This window comes from Mustelus asterias, chromosome 31 (assembly GCF_964213995.1).
Source record: "Mustelus asterias chromosome 31, sMusAst1.hap1.1, whole genome shotgun sequence".
Taxonomy (NCBI): domain Eukaryota; kingdom Metazoa; phylum Chordata; class Chondrichthyes; order Carcharhiniformes; family Triakidae; genus Mustelus; species Mustelus asterias.
The window spans coordinates 4,268,756-4,284,727 of NC_135831.1; the positions used below are offsets into that span (position 1 = coordinate 4,268,756).

Below are 15,972 nucleotides of genomic sequence, written 5' to 3' on the forward strand. Positions count from 1 at the left end.
CCAAATAAACCTGTTGGACTTTAACCTGGTGTTGTGAGACTTCTTACTGTGTTTACCCCAGTCCAACACCGGCATCTCCACATCATTCCTCCCACAGTCCAAAGGTGTGCAAGTTAGGTGCATCGACCATGCTAAATTGCCCCTAGTGTCAGGGGGATTAGCAGGGTAAATGTGTGGCGTTACAGGGATCGGGCCTGGGTGGGATTGTGGTCGGTGCAGACTCAATGGGCCGCATGGCCTCCTTCTGCACTGTAAGGATTCTATGATTAATAACTACTGCAGTCGGCAGTACGATGTGGTCAATGTCCGCCATCATGTGGTGGTTCCTGGATGTGCACCCATGCCTCACATCAAATGAAGCTGAAGCCGAGACAAATGAAGCTACTGTCAAAGCAGCAGGGGGCAAGGCGTGGGAGCAGATGAGTTGTCTGCTTGGTATTTTGGTTGGTGGAAAGAATTAACCGGTTTCCGACACCACAAGAAGCCACAGGAATATTTCAGCGCAGACGGAACCCATTGAGTCCGTGCCAGATACCTGATATCGCTACTGACAAATCAGTCACTTCAGAATCACAGAACCCCACAGTGCAGGAGGAGGCCATTCGGCCCATCGAGTCTGCACCGACCACAATCCCAACCAGGCCCTATCCCCATAACCCCATGTATTTACCCGAGCTAATCCCCCTGACACTAAGGGGCAATTTAGCATGGCCAATCCACCTAACCTGCACATGTTTGGACACTAGGGGACAATTTAGCATGGCCAATCCACCTAACCTGCACATCTTTGGACACTAAGGGGCAATTTAGCATGGCCAATCCACCTAACCCGCACATCTTTGGACACTAAGGGGCAATTTAGCATGGCCAATCCACCTAACCCGCACATCTTTGGACACTAAGGGGCAATTTAGCATGGCCAATCCACCTAACCTGCACATGTTTGGACACTAAGGGGCAATTTAGCATGGCCAATCCACCTAACCTGCACATCTTTGGACACTAAGGGGCAATTTAGCATGGCCAATCCACCGAACCTGCACATGTTTGGACACTAAGGGGCAATTTAGCATGGCCAATCCACCTAACCTACACATCTTTGAACACTAAGGGGCAATTTAGCATGGCCAATCCACCTAACCTGCATATCTTTGGACACTAGGGGCAATTTAGCATGGCCAATCTACCTAACCTACACATCTTTGGCCACTAAGGGGCAATTTAGCATGGCCAATCCACCTAACCTACACATCTTTGGACACTAAGGGGCAATTTAGCATGGCCAATCCACCTAACCTACACATCTTTGGATACTAAGGGGCAATTTAGCACGGTCAATCCACCTAACCTGCACATCTTTGGACACTAAGGGACAATTTAGCACGGTCAATCCACCTAACCTGCACATCTTTGGACACTAAGGGGCAATTTAACCTGGCCAATCCACCTAACCTATACACCTTTGACTGTGGGAGGAAACCGGAGCACCCGGAGGAAACCCACACAGACACGGGGGAGAACGTGCAGACTCTGCACACACAGTGACCCAAGTCGGGAATCGAACCGGGGTCCCTGGCACTGTGAGGCAGCAGTGCTAACCATTGTGCCACCGTGCCGTCGCCTATGATTCTATGATTCAATCATGTCAATTAGATTACCCCTTAATCCTGTTCAGACTACAAGAATGCCTTTCCTGTTATTTCTGGGTTAATGCAGCAGTTTTGTCAGCGAGGGTTTTGGGTTTTTTTTATAAAAATGTGCGGAGCGCCAGGTGGCATCTTATTCCGCCATTGACGTCTTTCTCCCCCAACGCAGGCTGCCCAATATCCAGCTGAACCGGCCCAAGTTTGTGATGATGGCATCGTGCGAGTCGCCCGTCTCTCTTTACAAACGTTTCACCGTGAAGTATACACTCCTCAACAACCTGCAGGACTTCCTGGCTGTGCGGCTGGTGTGGACACCAGAGAGTGCCGTCAGCTCGCAGGCGGGTTAGTACTGGCGCTCCTGGGTGCCCGGGCGGGCAGGTGGCTCAGGGAGCCTTCCTCCAAGGCATCACCTGGGCCAATCAGAATCGACTCCTCAGCACCCTTCCCCCCCCCCACATCCCCCCCCCCCCTAGTACAAATTGTGGTGAGAGTTTGAAATTTGGGCCTTTTCCTGATGAGTGCGAGACGAAAAACTTCGACAATGTGTGTGTCTCTCTGCTCAGCGATACAGTGTCGGTTTGCGGGCAAGTCTTCTGCTGCAGGGAAATCCCAAAAGTAGCAATGAGATGGGTGACGAAAACAGAAAACGCTGGATAAACTCAGCAGCTCTGGCTGCATCAGTGGAGAGAGAAACACAGTTAACTTTCCGAGTCCATTGACTTCTGCAGAAGGGTCCACTCTGCAGAACAGGAGAGGGGTAGAAACGTGACGAGTTATTCAGCTGGAGAGGCGGGGGGGCGGGGCAGAACAGAAAGTCAGTGATGGGTCCGAGTTGGAAAGGTTGACAAAGATGTCATGGAAGTGAGACAAAGAGATGGTGCCATGAGGGAGTGAAGGTGTGTTAATAGCGGCAAAGTTAGGACAGCAGAATGTGTGAATAGGAGAAGGGTCAGTGCTCCGTGGGCGCAAAACTGAACAACAAGAGGCAGAGGGGGGGGGGGAGGGGGAAGGGTGGTAGTGTGCGGAGAAGCCCAGGGAAACTGAATACAGAAAACAAAAGAAGGGGGGAACCAAGATGGAGGAGAACATTCAAAGCCTAAAGTTGTTGACCTCGAGTATTGAGTCCAGAGGGCTGGACTGTGCCTTAATCGGAAGATGAGGTGTTGCTCCTCAAGTTTGATTGGAGGATCAGTGGGCCAGTTGACCACTCGAGGGGAGGTTAGGCCGATGGGGTAGAATCATAGAATCCCTATAGCGCAGGAGGAGGCCCATCGGGCCTACACTGACCAGGCCCTATCCCCAGGAAGGGAGGCTTGTGTCGATTATAACTGCGTGGCATGGACTGAATGGCCTGTTTCTGTGCAGGGGAACCTGGGGCGGGGGGGTAGTGGTGGTGGAATAACACTGTTAACGTGGCGCCTGGAGCCTACCTCACGTCGCCTGCGGTGGTGGTTTAAACCGTCTTGTGTTTCCCTGGACACTGTGCATTTAGATGTCGCCCTTTCTGACTTTGCTTAGGCAAGAAGCTGTCCGAGGAGGACCTCCGCGCGGCCGAGACCACCCTCAACTCGGTAGTGTGCCTGACGCCCCTCAGCCACCTGGGGTACTGCAAGAAGGGGAGCACGGTGACGTACAAAGTGGCCTTCCAGGTGCTGCGCACCGGACTCTTTGAGGTAACGGCGCTTGGGTTCAATTCCCATCCTGGAGTTCTCCAGGGGTGGGGGGGTGGTTTCCCAACTAATTCCCAACTTTACCTCTTTCCTAGGCTCATTACAGCTCCCACAAAGCAGGGTAAGTTTAACCAAGCAGATCTCCTTAAAATCCATTCAGAAGGCCTATTAGTCCAACTGGTTCAGGATGGTTTGAGTCCCACATGACTGGCGCAGTGGTTAGCACTGCTGCCTCACAGCGCCAGGGACCCGGGTTCGATTCCCGGCTCGGGTGACTGTCTGTGTGGAGTTTGCACGTTCTCCCCCCCGTGTCTGCGTGGGTTTCCTCCGGGTGCTCCAGTTTCCTCCCACACCCCAAAGATGTGCGGGTTAGGTGGATTGGCCATGATAAATTGCCCCTTAGTGTCCAAAGGTGTGTAGGTTAGGGGGATTGGCCATGCTAAATTCCCCTTAGTGTTTAGGGGGACTAGCAGGGTAAATACGTGGGGTTACGGGGATAGAGTCTGGGTGGGATTGTGGTTGGTGCAGACTCGATGGGCCGAATGGCCACCTCCTGCACCGTAAGGATTCTATGATTCTATGAGTAAGATGGTTGCAGCAGTTGGACGTCTATAATCTCAGTCCCAGGACATCGCTGCTGCTGCATCCTGGACCCCACCATCTTCAGCTGCTTTATCAATGACCTTCCTTCCATCATAAGGTCAGAAGTGGGGATGTTCGCCGATAGAGTCATAGAGGTTTACAGCATGGAAACAGGCCCAACTTGTCCATGCTGTCCACTAAGCTAGTCCCAATTGCCCGCGTTTGGCCCATATCCCTCTATACCCATTGTACCCATGTAACTGTCTAAACGCTTTTTAAAAAACAAAATTGTACCCGCCTCTACTACTGGCAGCTCGTTCCAGACACTCACCACCCTCTGTGTGAAAAAATTGCCCCTCTGGACCCTTTTGTATCCCTCCTGCACAGTGTTCATCACGGGGGCACAGTGGTTAGTACTGCTGCCTCTCAGTGCTAGGGACCCGGGTTCGATTCCCCACTTGGAGTCACTGTCTGTGTGGAGTCTGCACGTTCTCCCCGTGTCTGCGTGGGTTTCCTCCGGGTGCTCTGGTTTCCTCCCATTGTCCAAAAGACGTGCTGGTTAGGGTGCATTGGCCGTGCTAAATTCTCCCTCAGTGTTACCCGAACAGGCGCCGGAGTGTGGCGACTGGGGGATTTTCACAGTCACTTCATTGCAGTGCCTACTTGTGACACAAAAATAAACATTCGCGACTCCTCAGATACTGAAGCAGTCCATGTCCAAACGCAGCAAGACCTGGACAATATCCAGGCTTGGGCTGGCAAGTGGCAAGTAACATTCGCGCCACACAAGGGCAGGCAATGACCATCACCAACAAGAGAGAATCTAACCATCGCTCCTTGACACTCAATGGCATTGCCATGACTGAAATCTCCTCACTGCCAACGTCCAATTGGACCAGACAAATAAATACCATGGCTCCAAGAGTAGTTCAGAAGCTAAGAATCCTGCTACGAGTAACTCCCTTCCAAAGGCCTGTCCGCCAAGTCGGGAGTGTGATGGAATACTTCCCACTTGTCTGGATGGGTGCGGCTCCAACAACACTCAAGGAGCTCAACAGAAACGGAAAATGTTGGAAAATCTCAGCAGGTCTGACAGCATCTGTGGAGAGAGAGAATAAAGCCAACGTTTCAAGTCTGGATGACCCATCGTCAGAACAGGTGCTGTCAGACCTGCTGAGATTTTCCAGCATTTTCTGTTTCAGATTCCAGCATCCGCAGTATTTTGCTTTTAACTCGAGAAGCTCGACACCATCCAGGACAAAGCAGCCCCGTTTGATTGGCCCCCCATCCACAAACACTCACTCCCTCCACCACCAACGCACCATGTGTACCATCTACAAGATGCACTGCAGCGACTCACCAAGGCTCCTTAAGGCAGCACCTTCCAAACCCACAACCGCTACCTCTGGAAGGACGAGGGACAGCAGATAACTGGGAACGCCACCACCACCTGGAGGTTCCCCTCTGAGCCACTCAACATCCCGACTTGGAAATCTGTCGGCCGTTCCTTCACTGTCACTGGGTCAAAATCCTAGAGCTCTCTCCCTAACAGCGCTGTGGGTGTACCTACACCACAGGGACTGTAGCGGGTTCAAGATGGCGGCTCATCCACCACCCTCTCAAGGGGCAATTAGGAATGGGCACCAAATGCAGGACTAGTGAGGCCTACCCCCAGTAATGAATGCTGCGGAGATGATTTGAACAAGATTAGTTTGGTGTGATTACAATGCTGGTGATTTATTTATCGACAATTAACTCTCTGTCCCCCTCTGTTTCTCTCAATCTACCCCTGTATTTCTCTCCCTCCCTCTCCGCCTCACCCACCCCCAGCTGAGTCAGCACATGAAGCTGAAGTTGCAGTTTACGGCCAGCGTGACCAACCCTCCCCCCGAGGCCCGGCCCGTCTCCCGGAAGAACAGCCCGAGCAGCCCGGCAGTGCGAGACCTCATGGAGCGCCACGGGGCCAACCTGGGCCGCTCGCAGTCCTTCTCCCACCAGCAGCCCTCGCGGAACAGTCACCTGATGAGGTAAGCACCCCGCGGGAGGTAAGTGACCAGGATCAGAGGACCGTTCGGCCCATCCTGCCCGTGCCAGCTCTTTGATGGAGTTCTCCATGTTGTCCCACTTGACCTCTTCCTTCCCCATCGCCCTGCAGATATTTCCCCTTCCAAGTATTTACATACATAGAAACTAGAAGCCGGAGTGGGCCATTCGGCCCTTCAAGCCTACTCCACCATTGACTGATGATCAAATTCAATATCCTGATTTTCCCCCCCATCCCTTGATCCCTTTTGCCCCCAAGAGCTATATCTCATTTCTTCGTGAAATCACACAATGTCTTGGCCTCCAAATATCCAATTCCCTTTTGAATCTGCTTCCACCGCCCGTTCAGGCAGCGCCTTCCAGATTACAACTCATGGAGATGTACAGCAGGGAAACAGGCCCTTGAGCCCATCTTGTCCATGTCGGCCAGACTTCCTAAACTGAACTAGTCCCATTTGCCTGCGTTTGGCCCATATCCCTCTAAACCTTTCTCTCTCCATGTACCTGTCCAAATGTCTTTTCAATGTTGTCATTGTACCCGCCTCTACCACCTCCTCTGGCAGCTCATTCCATACACGCCCCACCCTCTGTGTGGAAAGGTTGCCTCTCGGGTCCCTTTCCCCTTTAGCCTCTGCCCTCTAGTTTCCCTACCCTGGGGAAAAGACCTCGGCTATTCTGCTTATCTATGCCCCTCATGATTTTACAAACCTCCTATAAGGTCACCCCTTATCCTCCTATGCTCCAGGGAAAATAGTCCCAGCCTTTCCAGCCTCTCAAACCTTCTAGTCCCGGTAACATCGTTGTAAATGTTTTTTGCCCCCTTTCCAGTTTAGTAACATCCTTCCTATGGCAGGGCGACCAGAATTGTCCGCAGTACCCCAAATGTGGCCGCACCAATGTCTTGTACAGTCTTAATATAACGCCCCAACTCCTGTACTCAGTGCTCTGACCGGTAACTCAAGGCCTTGAAAAAAGTACAGCTCTGTATCCCCCCCCCACCATGGCCAATCCACCTAACCTGCACGGCTTTGGACACTAAGGGGCAATTTAGCATGGCCAATCCACCTAACCTGCACGGCTTTGGACACTAAGGGGCAATTTAGCATGGCCAATCCACCTAACCTACCCATCTTTGGACATGAAGGGGCAATTTAGCATGGCCAATCCCCCTAACCCGCACATCTTTGGATACTAAGTGGCAATTTAGCATGGCCAATCCACCTAACCTGCACGGCTTTGGACACTAAGGGGCAATTTAGCATGGCCAATCCCCTAACCCGCACATCCTTGGACACTAAAGGGCAATTTAGCATGGCCAATCCCCCTAACCCGCACATCTTTGGACACCAAGGGGCAATTTAGCATGGCCAATCCACCTAACCTGCACGTCTTTGGACACTAAGGGGCAATTCAGCATGGCCAATCCACCTAACCTGCACGTCTTTGGACACTAAGGGGCAACTTAGCATGGCCAATCCCCCTAACCCGCACATCTTTGGACACCAAGGGGCAATTTAGCATGGCCAATCCACCTAACCTGCACGTCTTTGGACACTAAGGGGCAATTCAGCATGGCCAATCCACCTAACCTGCACGTCTTTGGACACTAAGGGGCAAATTAGCACGGCCAATCCACCTAACCTGCACATCTTTCGGACTGTGGGAGGAGATCGGAGCACTCGGAGGAAACCCACACTGACACGAGAACGTGCGGACTCCGCACAGGCAGTGACCCAAGCCGGGAATTGAACCTGGGTCCCTGGTGCTAAATTGCCCCTTAGTGTCCAAAGATGTGCAGGTTAGGTGGATTGGCCGTGCTTTAAAGTTTAAAATTTATTTATTAGTCACAAGTAGGCTTACATTAACACTGCAATGAAGTAACTGTGAAAATTCCCTAGTCGCCGCACTCCAGCGCCTGTTCGGGTAACACGGAGGGTGAATTTAGCACGGTCAATGCACCAACCAGACCGTTAATCTGCCCGTTAGTGTCAGAGCGGTTAGCAGGGTAAATATATGGGGTAGGGCATGGGTGGTATTGTTGTCAGTGCAGGCTCGATGGGCCGAATAGCCTCACTCTGCACTGTAGGGATTCTATGATCCAGCCGCCTTCCTGCCCCTTCGTGACCTTGTCTCTCCTCTCTCTCCGTTGCTTCCTGCACACAGGACCGGGAGCGTGATGGAGCGCCGAGCAATCACTCCCCCTGTCGGGTCTCCGATCGGCCGCCCGCTTTACCTTCCCTCGGAGAAGGCGGCGCTGTCCGTGGACAAGATCGCCAAGCGCGAGTGCAAAGTGCTGGTGGTGGAACCGGTAAAGTAGGAGAGAGGCGGCGAAAGCCGGGGTGGTGGTGGTGGGGTGGTGGGGGGGGGGGGGGGAAACCAAGTGGGGAAGCCTGGCTACGCATCCGCCTCGAAGCAAGCTACACCTGAGCAACTCTGCGTCCAGAGGAACGGCACAAAGCACCCCGCCGCTTACTCATCCCAGGAAAAGAAAACAATGCTCTTCCATCCTCATTCCTATCGGTCATGGCAGCTGGGGAATTCCATCGAACTTTAGGCTGTATGTGTGTGTGTGTTGTTGTGTCTCGTGCTTAATGAAGCTGGTTCAAGTAGTTAGCGACCGCGTGTCGTTTCGCAACCCGGTGGGAGGGTGGGGAGGAGTTGGGGCGTTATATTAAGACTGTACAAGACACTGGTGCGGCCACATTTGGGGTACCGCGGACAATTCTGGAGCCCTTGGACCAGAATTGCGTTCCCAATTGGAGGAACCACGGATCCAGTATTAATGGGGTAGAATTTTCCTCATGGTTCCCTCTCCAGGGGCCAGTCGCCAATCGCATCAGCCGCACGATTCGGAGTCGAAATATTAAATTCCGTCACCCCCCAGTTCCCCCTCCCCATCCTGTCCGAGTCTGGACTTCCAGCTATTTGGGTAGAAGCCACCTTAACCCCCACTCACCCCCCCCCCCCCCCCCGACGCCATTCCTGCATCGCGCCAGTCCGAATTTCTTCCACTCTCTCTCTCCCCAATGTGCCACCTTGAGGTCGCGCTCCAGTTTTGGGACCAGACGCACTGTTAAACACTGATTCCAGGCTGTTGAACCTATGGGAAGCGGGGGCTCTTATTCTGTCAGTGTGCTCTGGGTGGGATTCTTGTTGGAAAGAAGCCAGGCTTCCCCCTCCTCCACCCCACCGGGGGTGTCGGATAGGACTGGTCTTTAATATCTGGGATCTGAAGACGGGGCAAAAAACAGTGGCGTAGCGGTGACGTCGCTGGATTAGCAGCACTCCAGAGGCCCCCGGAGACACGGGTTCAAATCCCACCACGGCCGCTGGTGGAATTTAAATCCAAAATGACGCAGTCCGCGATTGGAAACGAGTAATTGTAACCATGGCAGCTATCATCAGTTGTCGTTAAATAAAACCCCACCCCCTTTAGGGAAGGAAATCTGTCGTCCTTACCCCGGTCTGGCCTCCGTGTGACTCCAGAACCCACAGTCAATGTTGTCGACTCTTAACTGCCCCTCTGAAATGAGCAGAGCGAGACACTCCCTTCAAGGGGCAATTCAGGATGGGCAACAAGGCCTTGCCCAGTGATGCCCGCACCCCCTGGAAGAATAATCTGCTCTCTCCACCTCGCAAAGCTCTTCACCCAGCGGTTTTGCTGAATCTTGGGTTGGATTCAGTTCTGTGCCAGTCGTACAAGTGGCCCCAACATCGGGCGTGTGTGTGTGTGTGTGGGGGGTGGGGGGCTTTCCATTCTCAATCCTAATTTGTGGTGTCTTTGTCACCATGCTTCTGCCCCTGCAACCCTCTAAGTTTGCCTCACGCTCTTGCCACTGCTGTGTTAACGCCTGGCATCGTATTCGATTGGTTCATGGAGCCATGCCAACTTGCCTTCCCTTTCTGCAACCAACCCATCCCTGCTGGTAGAGTCATTACAAAACCGGAGGCGGCTATTCGGACTGTTGAGTCCCTGCTGGCTCCCTGTAGAACAGTCAGTCCCATTCACCCCCCCCCCTCCCCGCTCTATCCCCATATTGTTTTTCATTCATGCATGGGACTTGGGCATCACTGGCTGGCCAGCATTTATTGCCCATCTCTAGTCGCCCTTGAAAATGAGGGACATTTCAGGGAACAATCCCTGCAGGTCTCTTTCCCCAAGTGTCCATCCTTGGAAATCATTCACCGCCTCCACTTTCCCCCCTCCCCCCGTCATGAGCAGCGGGTTCCAGGTTGTTGCCACGCGCTGCGTTAAAAAGAATCCCTCCTCACACCTCCTTCCAAAAACCTTAAACCTGTGTCCCCTCAGTGCCATCACCCAGTGGGAATGGCTTTTCTTTGTCTCCCTGAACTAAACCAGTCATCATTTTATACCCCTCTTTCAGATCTCCCCTCGATCTCCTTCGCTCCCAAGGAGAACGACACCGGCTTCTCCACCCTACCCTTGCAGCAAAAAATCCCGTCGTCTCTAGTTGTGGTAAGTCTCCGCCCGAGGATCCTCGCGTCCTTCCCAAAGTGCGGTGACCAGAACCGGACTCAATACTCCCAAGTCATGACCACACCAGAGCTGTAGGAGGGCAGTGACCCAACTGAGATTGGCATCTTGCCACACGCATTGGCTCACCGAGCCTCGGCTACACCAGTCTCGTTCCTTAAAACCCTTACGTCAGGTGCCTCCCCCAGCCCCGCCACAAGCAACAAATATCGCTGTCCAAATCTCCAGATCCAAGGGGAAACAAAGAGACTGGCATGGTAACTGGAGACACCTCACTCCTGCTGCTCTTGTTCGTGTGTGTAACGGGGTAACTGTACAGATTGCATTAAGTATTTTGTCCTGATCAGCATGAGGCTTTTCACTGAAGCATAAGACCATACGATATCGGAGCAGAATTAGGCCATTCGGCCCATCGAGTCTGCTCCGTCATTCAATCATGGCTGATATTTTTCTCATCCCCATTCTCCTGCCTTCTCCCCATAACCCCTGATCCCCTTATTGATCAAGAACTTATCTATCTCTGTCTTAAAGACACTCAATGACCCGGCCTCCACAGCCTTCTGTGGCAAAGAGTTCCACAGATTCACCACCCTCTGGGCTGGAGAAATTCCTCCTCATCTCTGTTTTAAAGGATCGTCCCTTTAGCCTGAGGTTGTGCCCTCTGGTTCTAGTCTCTCCCACTAGTGGAAACATCCTCTCCTCGTCAACTCTATCTAGGTCTCGCAGTATTCTGTAAGTTTCAATGAGATCCCCCCCCATATCCTTCTAAACTCCATCGAGTACAGACCCAGAGTCCTCATATGACAAACCCTTCATTCCTGGGATCATTCTTGTGAACTTCCTCTGGACCCTTTCCAAGGCCAGCACATCCCTCCTTAGATATGGGGCCCAAAACTGCTCTCAATATTCCCAATGGGGTCTGACCAGAGCCTTATAAATCCTCAGAAGTACATCCCTGCTCTTGTATTCTAGCCCTCTCGACATGAATGCTAACATTGCATTTGCCTTCGTAACTGCCAAGTGAACCTGCATGTTAACCTTAAGAGAATCTTGAACCAGGACTCCCAAGTCCCTTTGTGCTTCTGATTTCCTAAGCATTTTCCCATTTAGAAAATAGTCTGCGCCCCTATTCTTCTTCCCAAAGTGCACAACCTAAGCATCGCAGAAAATGTGATTGAGAGTCATTAACAAGATGCACTTTATAGAATTAGCCAGTTCTGCAACCATTACTCTTATCTGTGAATGCCCAAGTCGTCAGCCCTGGGCTGGTTGCCATACCGAGTGACTGCATGTCTCGATTTACAGGGCAACGTTTTGGGAGTTTGCCCCTTTGACAAAGGCCATATCTCCGTCAGCATCGCCAACAGCCCATGTTCCAGTAAGGGATTCGGACACTGACGGGGAGATCGATGGCCGCAGTCAACCTTTGAAAGAAAGTGATCAGTAACAAAAAATAAAAATGTTTGTTCCGTAGACTTAATGTGACAGTTCAGAGCTGATATTTCACCGTCTGCACATGGGAGCAGAATGCAAACAATGTGAGTGCCACCATTTCACCCACTTGGAGGAAAAAAACTATGAAAATGGGTAAAGTGGTGGGAGATGGAGAAGGGAGCGAGTTCAAGACATCCGTCAATGTGCTCAACATTCTAACCGCACCTTCCTGTCAGGCCTGGAGGACCCCTTCTTGCTCCGTCCCTGTGGATTTCGAACCGCCGTTCTTTATCCAGCTGGGCGCATGTTTTAAACAGCTTGACTAACAGGCTAAGGGACTGAGGTGAGATTTATTGTGTCTGTGTAAGTTTATAGTGAAACAGGGAATGGGTTTGGTAACTGCTTACGAGAGCAGTCAGGATTATTCTCCACCCACACGTCGAGGGGAAAGCTTTGCCAGCTGTAGAAAGCGAATGGCAAGAAGCCAAGTGATTTCTGCCGTGTTGACACTCCGGCTCCAAACGCACCATCAAGCTGATCACAAGTTACCTCAATTTCTTTGAAATGCCTCCACATTACTTGATTTAGAGCAGACATTTTGGCCAATCTTGTTGGCAGTAGTGTACTGGGAAGTTGTGTGAGAACTTGTGACCCATCTTTTTGCACCCAGCGTGGGGGTCTCAACTTGTACATCTCAAGGCTGCACTGGGCAACCTGGATTTATTTGGTACTTCCTCTCTCGACGTGGGAATCTTGTTAGGAGGGGATCGGCGACCCTACTGAGAGAGTCTTTGCAGAGACAGGTGCAGTTCCGATATCTTCTGACTGCCCCGGTATCTACGTTTAATGCAGTTACTGGGAGAGGCGCTACTGTGGGCTTCAGTGCCATTTGTTGACTCAGTGCTTCCCCCCTGCAGGAACTTCCAAGATCCTCGACCTCCACTTACAATTCCTTCCGGGGCCTCTGCACGCCTCCCACTCCTTCTGCCGTGACAATGTTATGTCTCTGCCCCTACGCTTTTGTATGCCCCCTCACTCCATCCATTGCCGTACTCCAATCGCTGAGGGCAGCGCTGAGTTTGAAAGGAGGAATGTGGTCCCCTTTGCGATACACCAATCGCTGAAAGCAAGCATGCAGGTACAGCAAGGGGATAGAAAGGCAAATGGTATGTCGGCCTTCATTGATTTATTATTGTCACATGTACTGGGATACAGTGAAAAGTATTGTTTCTTGCGCGCCGTACAGACAAAGCATACCGTTCATAGAGTCCACTGGGGAGAAGGATTTGATTTATTATTCACATGTATTGGGATGCAGTGAAAAGTATTGTTTCTTGCTATACAGACCAAGCATGCCATTCATAGAGTACACAGGGGAGAAGGAAAGGAGAGGTTGCAGAACGTAGTGTTAAAAGAGTTAGAGTGCAGTTTTAAAAGCAGAATGAGAGCAAAAGATAGAATTAGAAGGTTTGCTGGGGACAATTCGCAAAACATCGCCACGTTCTGGCGCCAACTTTCCATTGAGAGGGGACCCGAGTACAGGAGGAAGGACCTCTTACTGCAGCTGTACAGGGCCTCAGTGAAAGCACATCTGGAGTACTACATGCAGTTTTGGTCTTCTTATCTAAGAAAGGATATACTTGCCACAGAGGGAGTGCAGCGAAGGTTGACCAGACTGATTCCTGGGACGGCAGGATTGTCACACGAGGAGAGATTGGGTCGACCGGGCCTGTATTCACTGGAATTTGGAAGAATGAGAGGGAATCTCATTGAAAGATGTAAAGTTCTGACAGGATTTGACAGACTGGATGCAGGGATATTGTTTCCTTTGACTGGAGAACCAGGGGTCACGGTCTCAGGATACGGGGGGAGGGAGGACTGAGGTGAGGAGAAATCTCTTAACTCAGAAGGTGGTGAACCTGTGGAAGGCTCTACCACAGAAAGCTGTGGAGGCCAAGTCACGGAATATATTTAAGAAGGAAATAGGTTTCTAGACTCTAAAGGCTTAAAGGGTATTGGGGAGAGAGCGGGAGTATGACGTTGTGATAGAGGATCAACCACGATCAGATTGAACAACGGAGCAGGCTCGAAGGGCCGAATGGCCTGATCCTAGTTTTTAGTTTCTGGGTCAGGGTTGGACAATGGGACGTCTTTAGCTTCTTGATGCTGTCCTTCAGGAGCTGAGGCCGTGTTTATCAACGCGGCGATTGTCCAATGACGGTGCTATGCTTTTCCAGTTTAACCTCTCTTCACCATCCTCTGAAACCCCCAAATCGCACAGCATAACTGACCTGAAACCCCCCTCTGTCCCCCCAGGGGGAATCCAGACCCCAGCTGGGGGGTATCCATGAACTTAGATGGTCAATTGATTTGATTTGATCAAAGTTTTCAAGTGTTATTGACAGGGCTGATGAGAGGGCAAGCGGTTTCACTGACTGGGGAGTCGAGGAAGGGAGGGTGTCATCGGAAACCTAGAGCCAGCCATTTCAGGAGTTAAATCGGGAAACATTTCTCTACAAGCAAAGAGGGTTGGAACTCTCTTCCACAATTGCAATTACATTTAACCAAAGATATCTCACTATAAGAAGGATGTGGAAGCGCTGGAAAGAGTGCAGAGGAGATTTACCAGGATGCTGCCTGGTTTGGAGGGTAGGTCTTATGAGGAAAGGTTGAGGGAGCTAGGGCTGTTCTCTCTGGAGCGGAGGAGGCTGAGGGGAGACTTAATAGAGGTTTATAAAATGATGAAGGGGATAGATAGAGTGAACGTTCAAAGACTATTTCCTCGGGTGGATGGAGCTATTACAAGGGGGCATAACTATAGGGTTCGTGGTGGGAGATATAGGAAGGATATCAGAGGTAGGTTCTTTATGCAGAGAGTGGTTGGGGTGTGGAATGGACTGCCTGCAGTGATAGTGGAGTCAGACACTTTAGGAACATTTAAGCGGTTATTGGATAGGCACATGGAGCACACCAGGATGATAGGGAGTGGGATAGCTTGATCTTGGTTTCAGATAAAGCTCGGCACAACATCGTGGGCCGAAGGGCCTGTTCTGTGCTGTACTGTTCTATGTTCTATTAGGGGCAGCACAGTGGTTAGCACTGCTGCCTCACAGCGCCAGAGACCCGGGTTCAATTCCGGCCTTGGCTGACTGTCTGTGGAGTCTGCACATTCTCCCCGTGTCTGCGTGGGTTTCCTCCAGGAACTCCGGTTTCCTCCCACACTCCAAAGATGTGCTGGTTAGGTGGATTGGCTGTGCTAAATTGCCCCTTAGTGTCCAAAGATGTGCAGGTTAGGGGGATTGGCCAAGGTGAGTGTGTGGGGTTAGAGGATAGGGTGGAGGAGAGAAGCTGAGTAAGATGCTCTCCGAGAGTGGGTGTAGACTTGATGGGCTGAATGCCCTCTGTCGCCAGTTGACCTTAGCTGATATGTTTCTCAGCCCTCATTCTCCCGTCTTTTCCCTGTAACCTTTGACCCCCTTACCAATCAAGAACCTATCTATCTCTGTCTTAAAGACACTCAATGACCTGGCCTCCACAGCCTTCTGCGGCAAAGAGTTCCACAGATTCACCACTCTCTGGCTGAAGAAATTCCTCCTCATCTCGGTTCTAAAGGGTCCCTTTACTCTGAGGCTGTGCCCTCGGATCCCAGTCTCTCCCACTAATGGGAACATCTTCCCCCACGTCCACCCCTCGGGATAAAGAGCATCAGCCTGGTAAATACATTTCTGTATCCCAGGTAGCTGCTGTGTCTTGTCTGTGATACAGTTTTACTCTCAGGCTTGCCACGTTCACTCCAGACTGTTTATCCACGGCACACGAGAGGTATTGAGGCATCACCATCCTGTGTAAGGGAGGAACGAAGAGAGAAGCATTGCAAGTTGGCTGATTGGGGTTATGTAACCGCAAGCACTTCTGATCCACAATACACTGGCCGGGGATAACGTTGAGCTAATCTCAGGACTATTGAGAATCGAGCCTGCGATGTCTGGAGGTTTTTGACACTCGCTCCTGCCCAGGCAACTCCTGGAGGACGGGGATGTTGCCAGTCGCAGTTACTGTGGGTTTTGTTTTGCCATTCTCTGGTGGCAAGGTGGGCGCAGCG

The 15,972-nt window shown here is 51.5% G+C and overlaps 1 protein-coding gene across 4 annotated transcripts in view; it reads left to right on the forward strand.

Annotated features, from left to right (window-relative positions):
- The window catches only part of trappc14 (trafficking protein particle complex subunit 14), an 88,989-nt gene extending 74,443 nt beyond the window's left edge, over positions 1-14,546 (forward strand). For 2 of the 4 annotated variants that reach the window (XM_078200840.1, XM_078200839.1), the window contains 4 exons: positions 1,816-1,988; positions 3,165-3,319; positions 5,729-5,925; positions 8,105-11,852. In XM_078200840.1, the coding sequence (XP_078056966.1) occupies positions 1,816-1,988; positions 3,165-3,319; positions 5,729-5,925; positions 8,105-8,258 (679 nt within the window). In that variant the 3' untranslated portion in view covers positions 8,259-11,852. Of the gene's footprint in view, positions 1-1,815; positions 1,989-3,164; positions 3,320-5,728; positions 5,926-8,104 lie in introns of all 4 variants that reach the window. The other 2 variants (XM_078200837.1, XM_078200838.1) reach the window with 2 other exon arrangements.
- Positions 14,547-15,972: the final 1,426 nt, after the last annotated feature.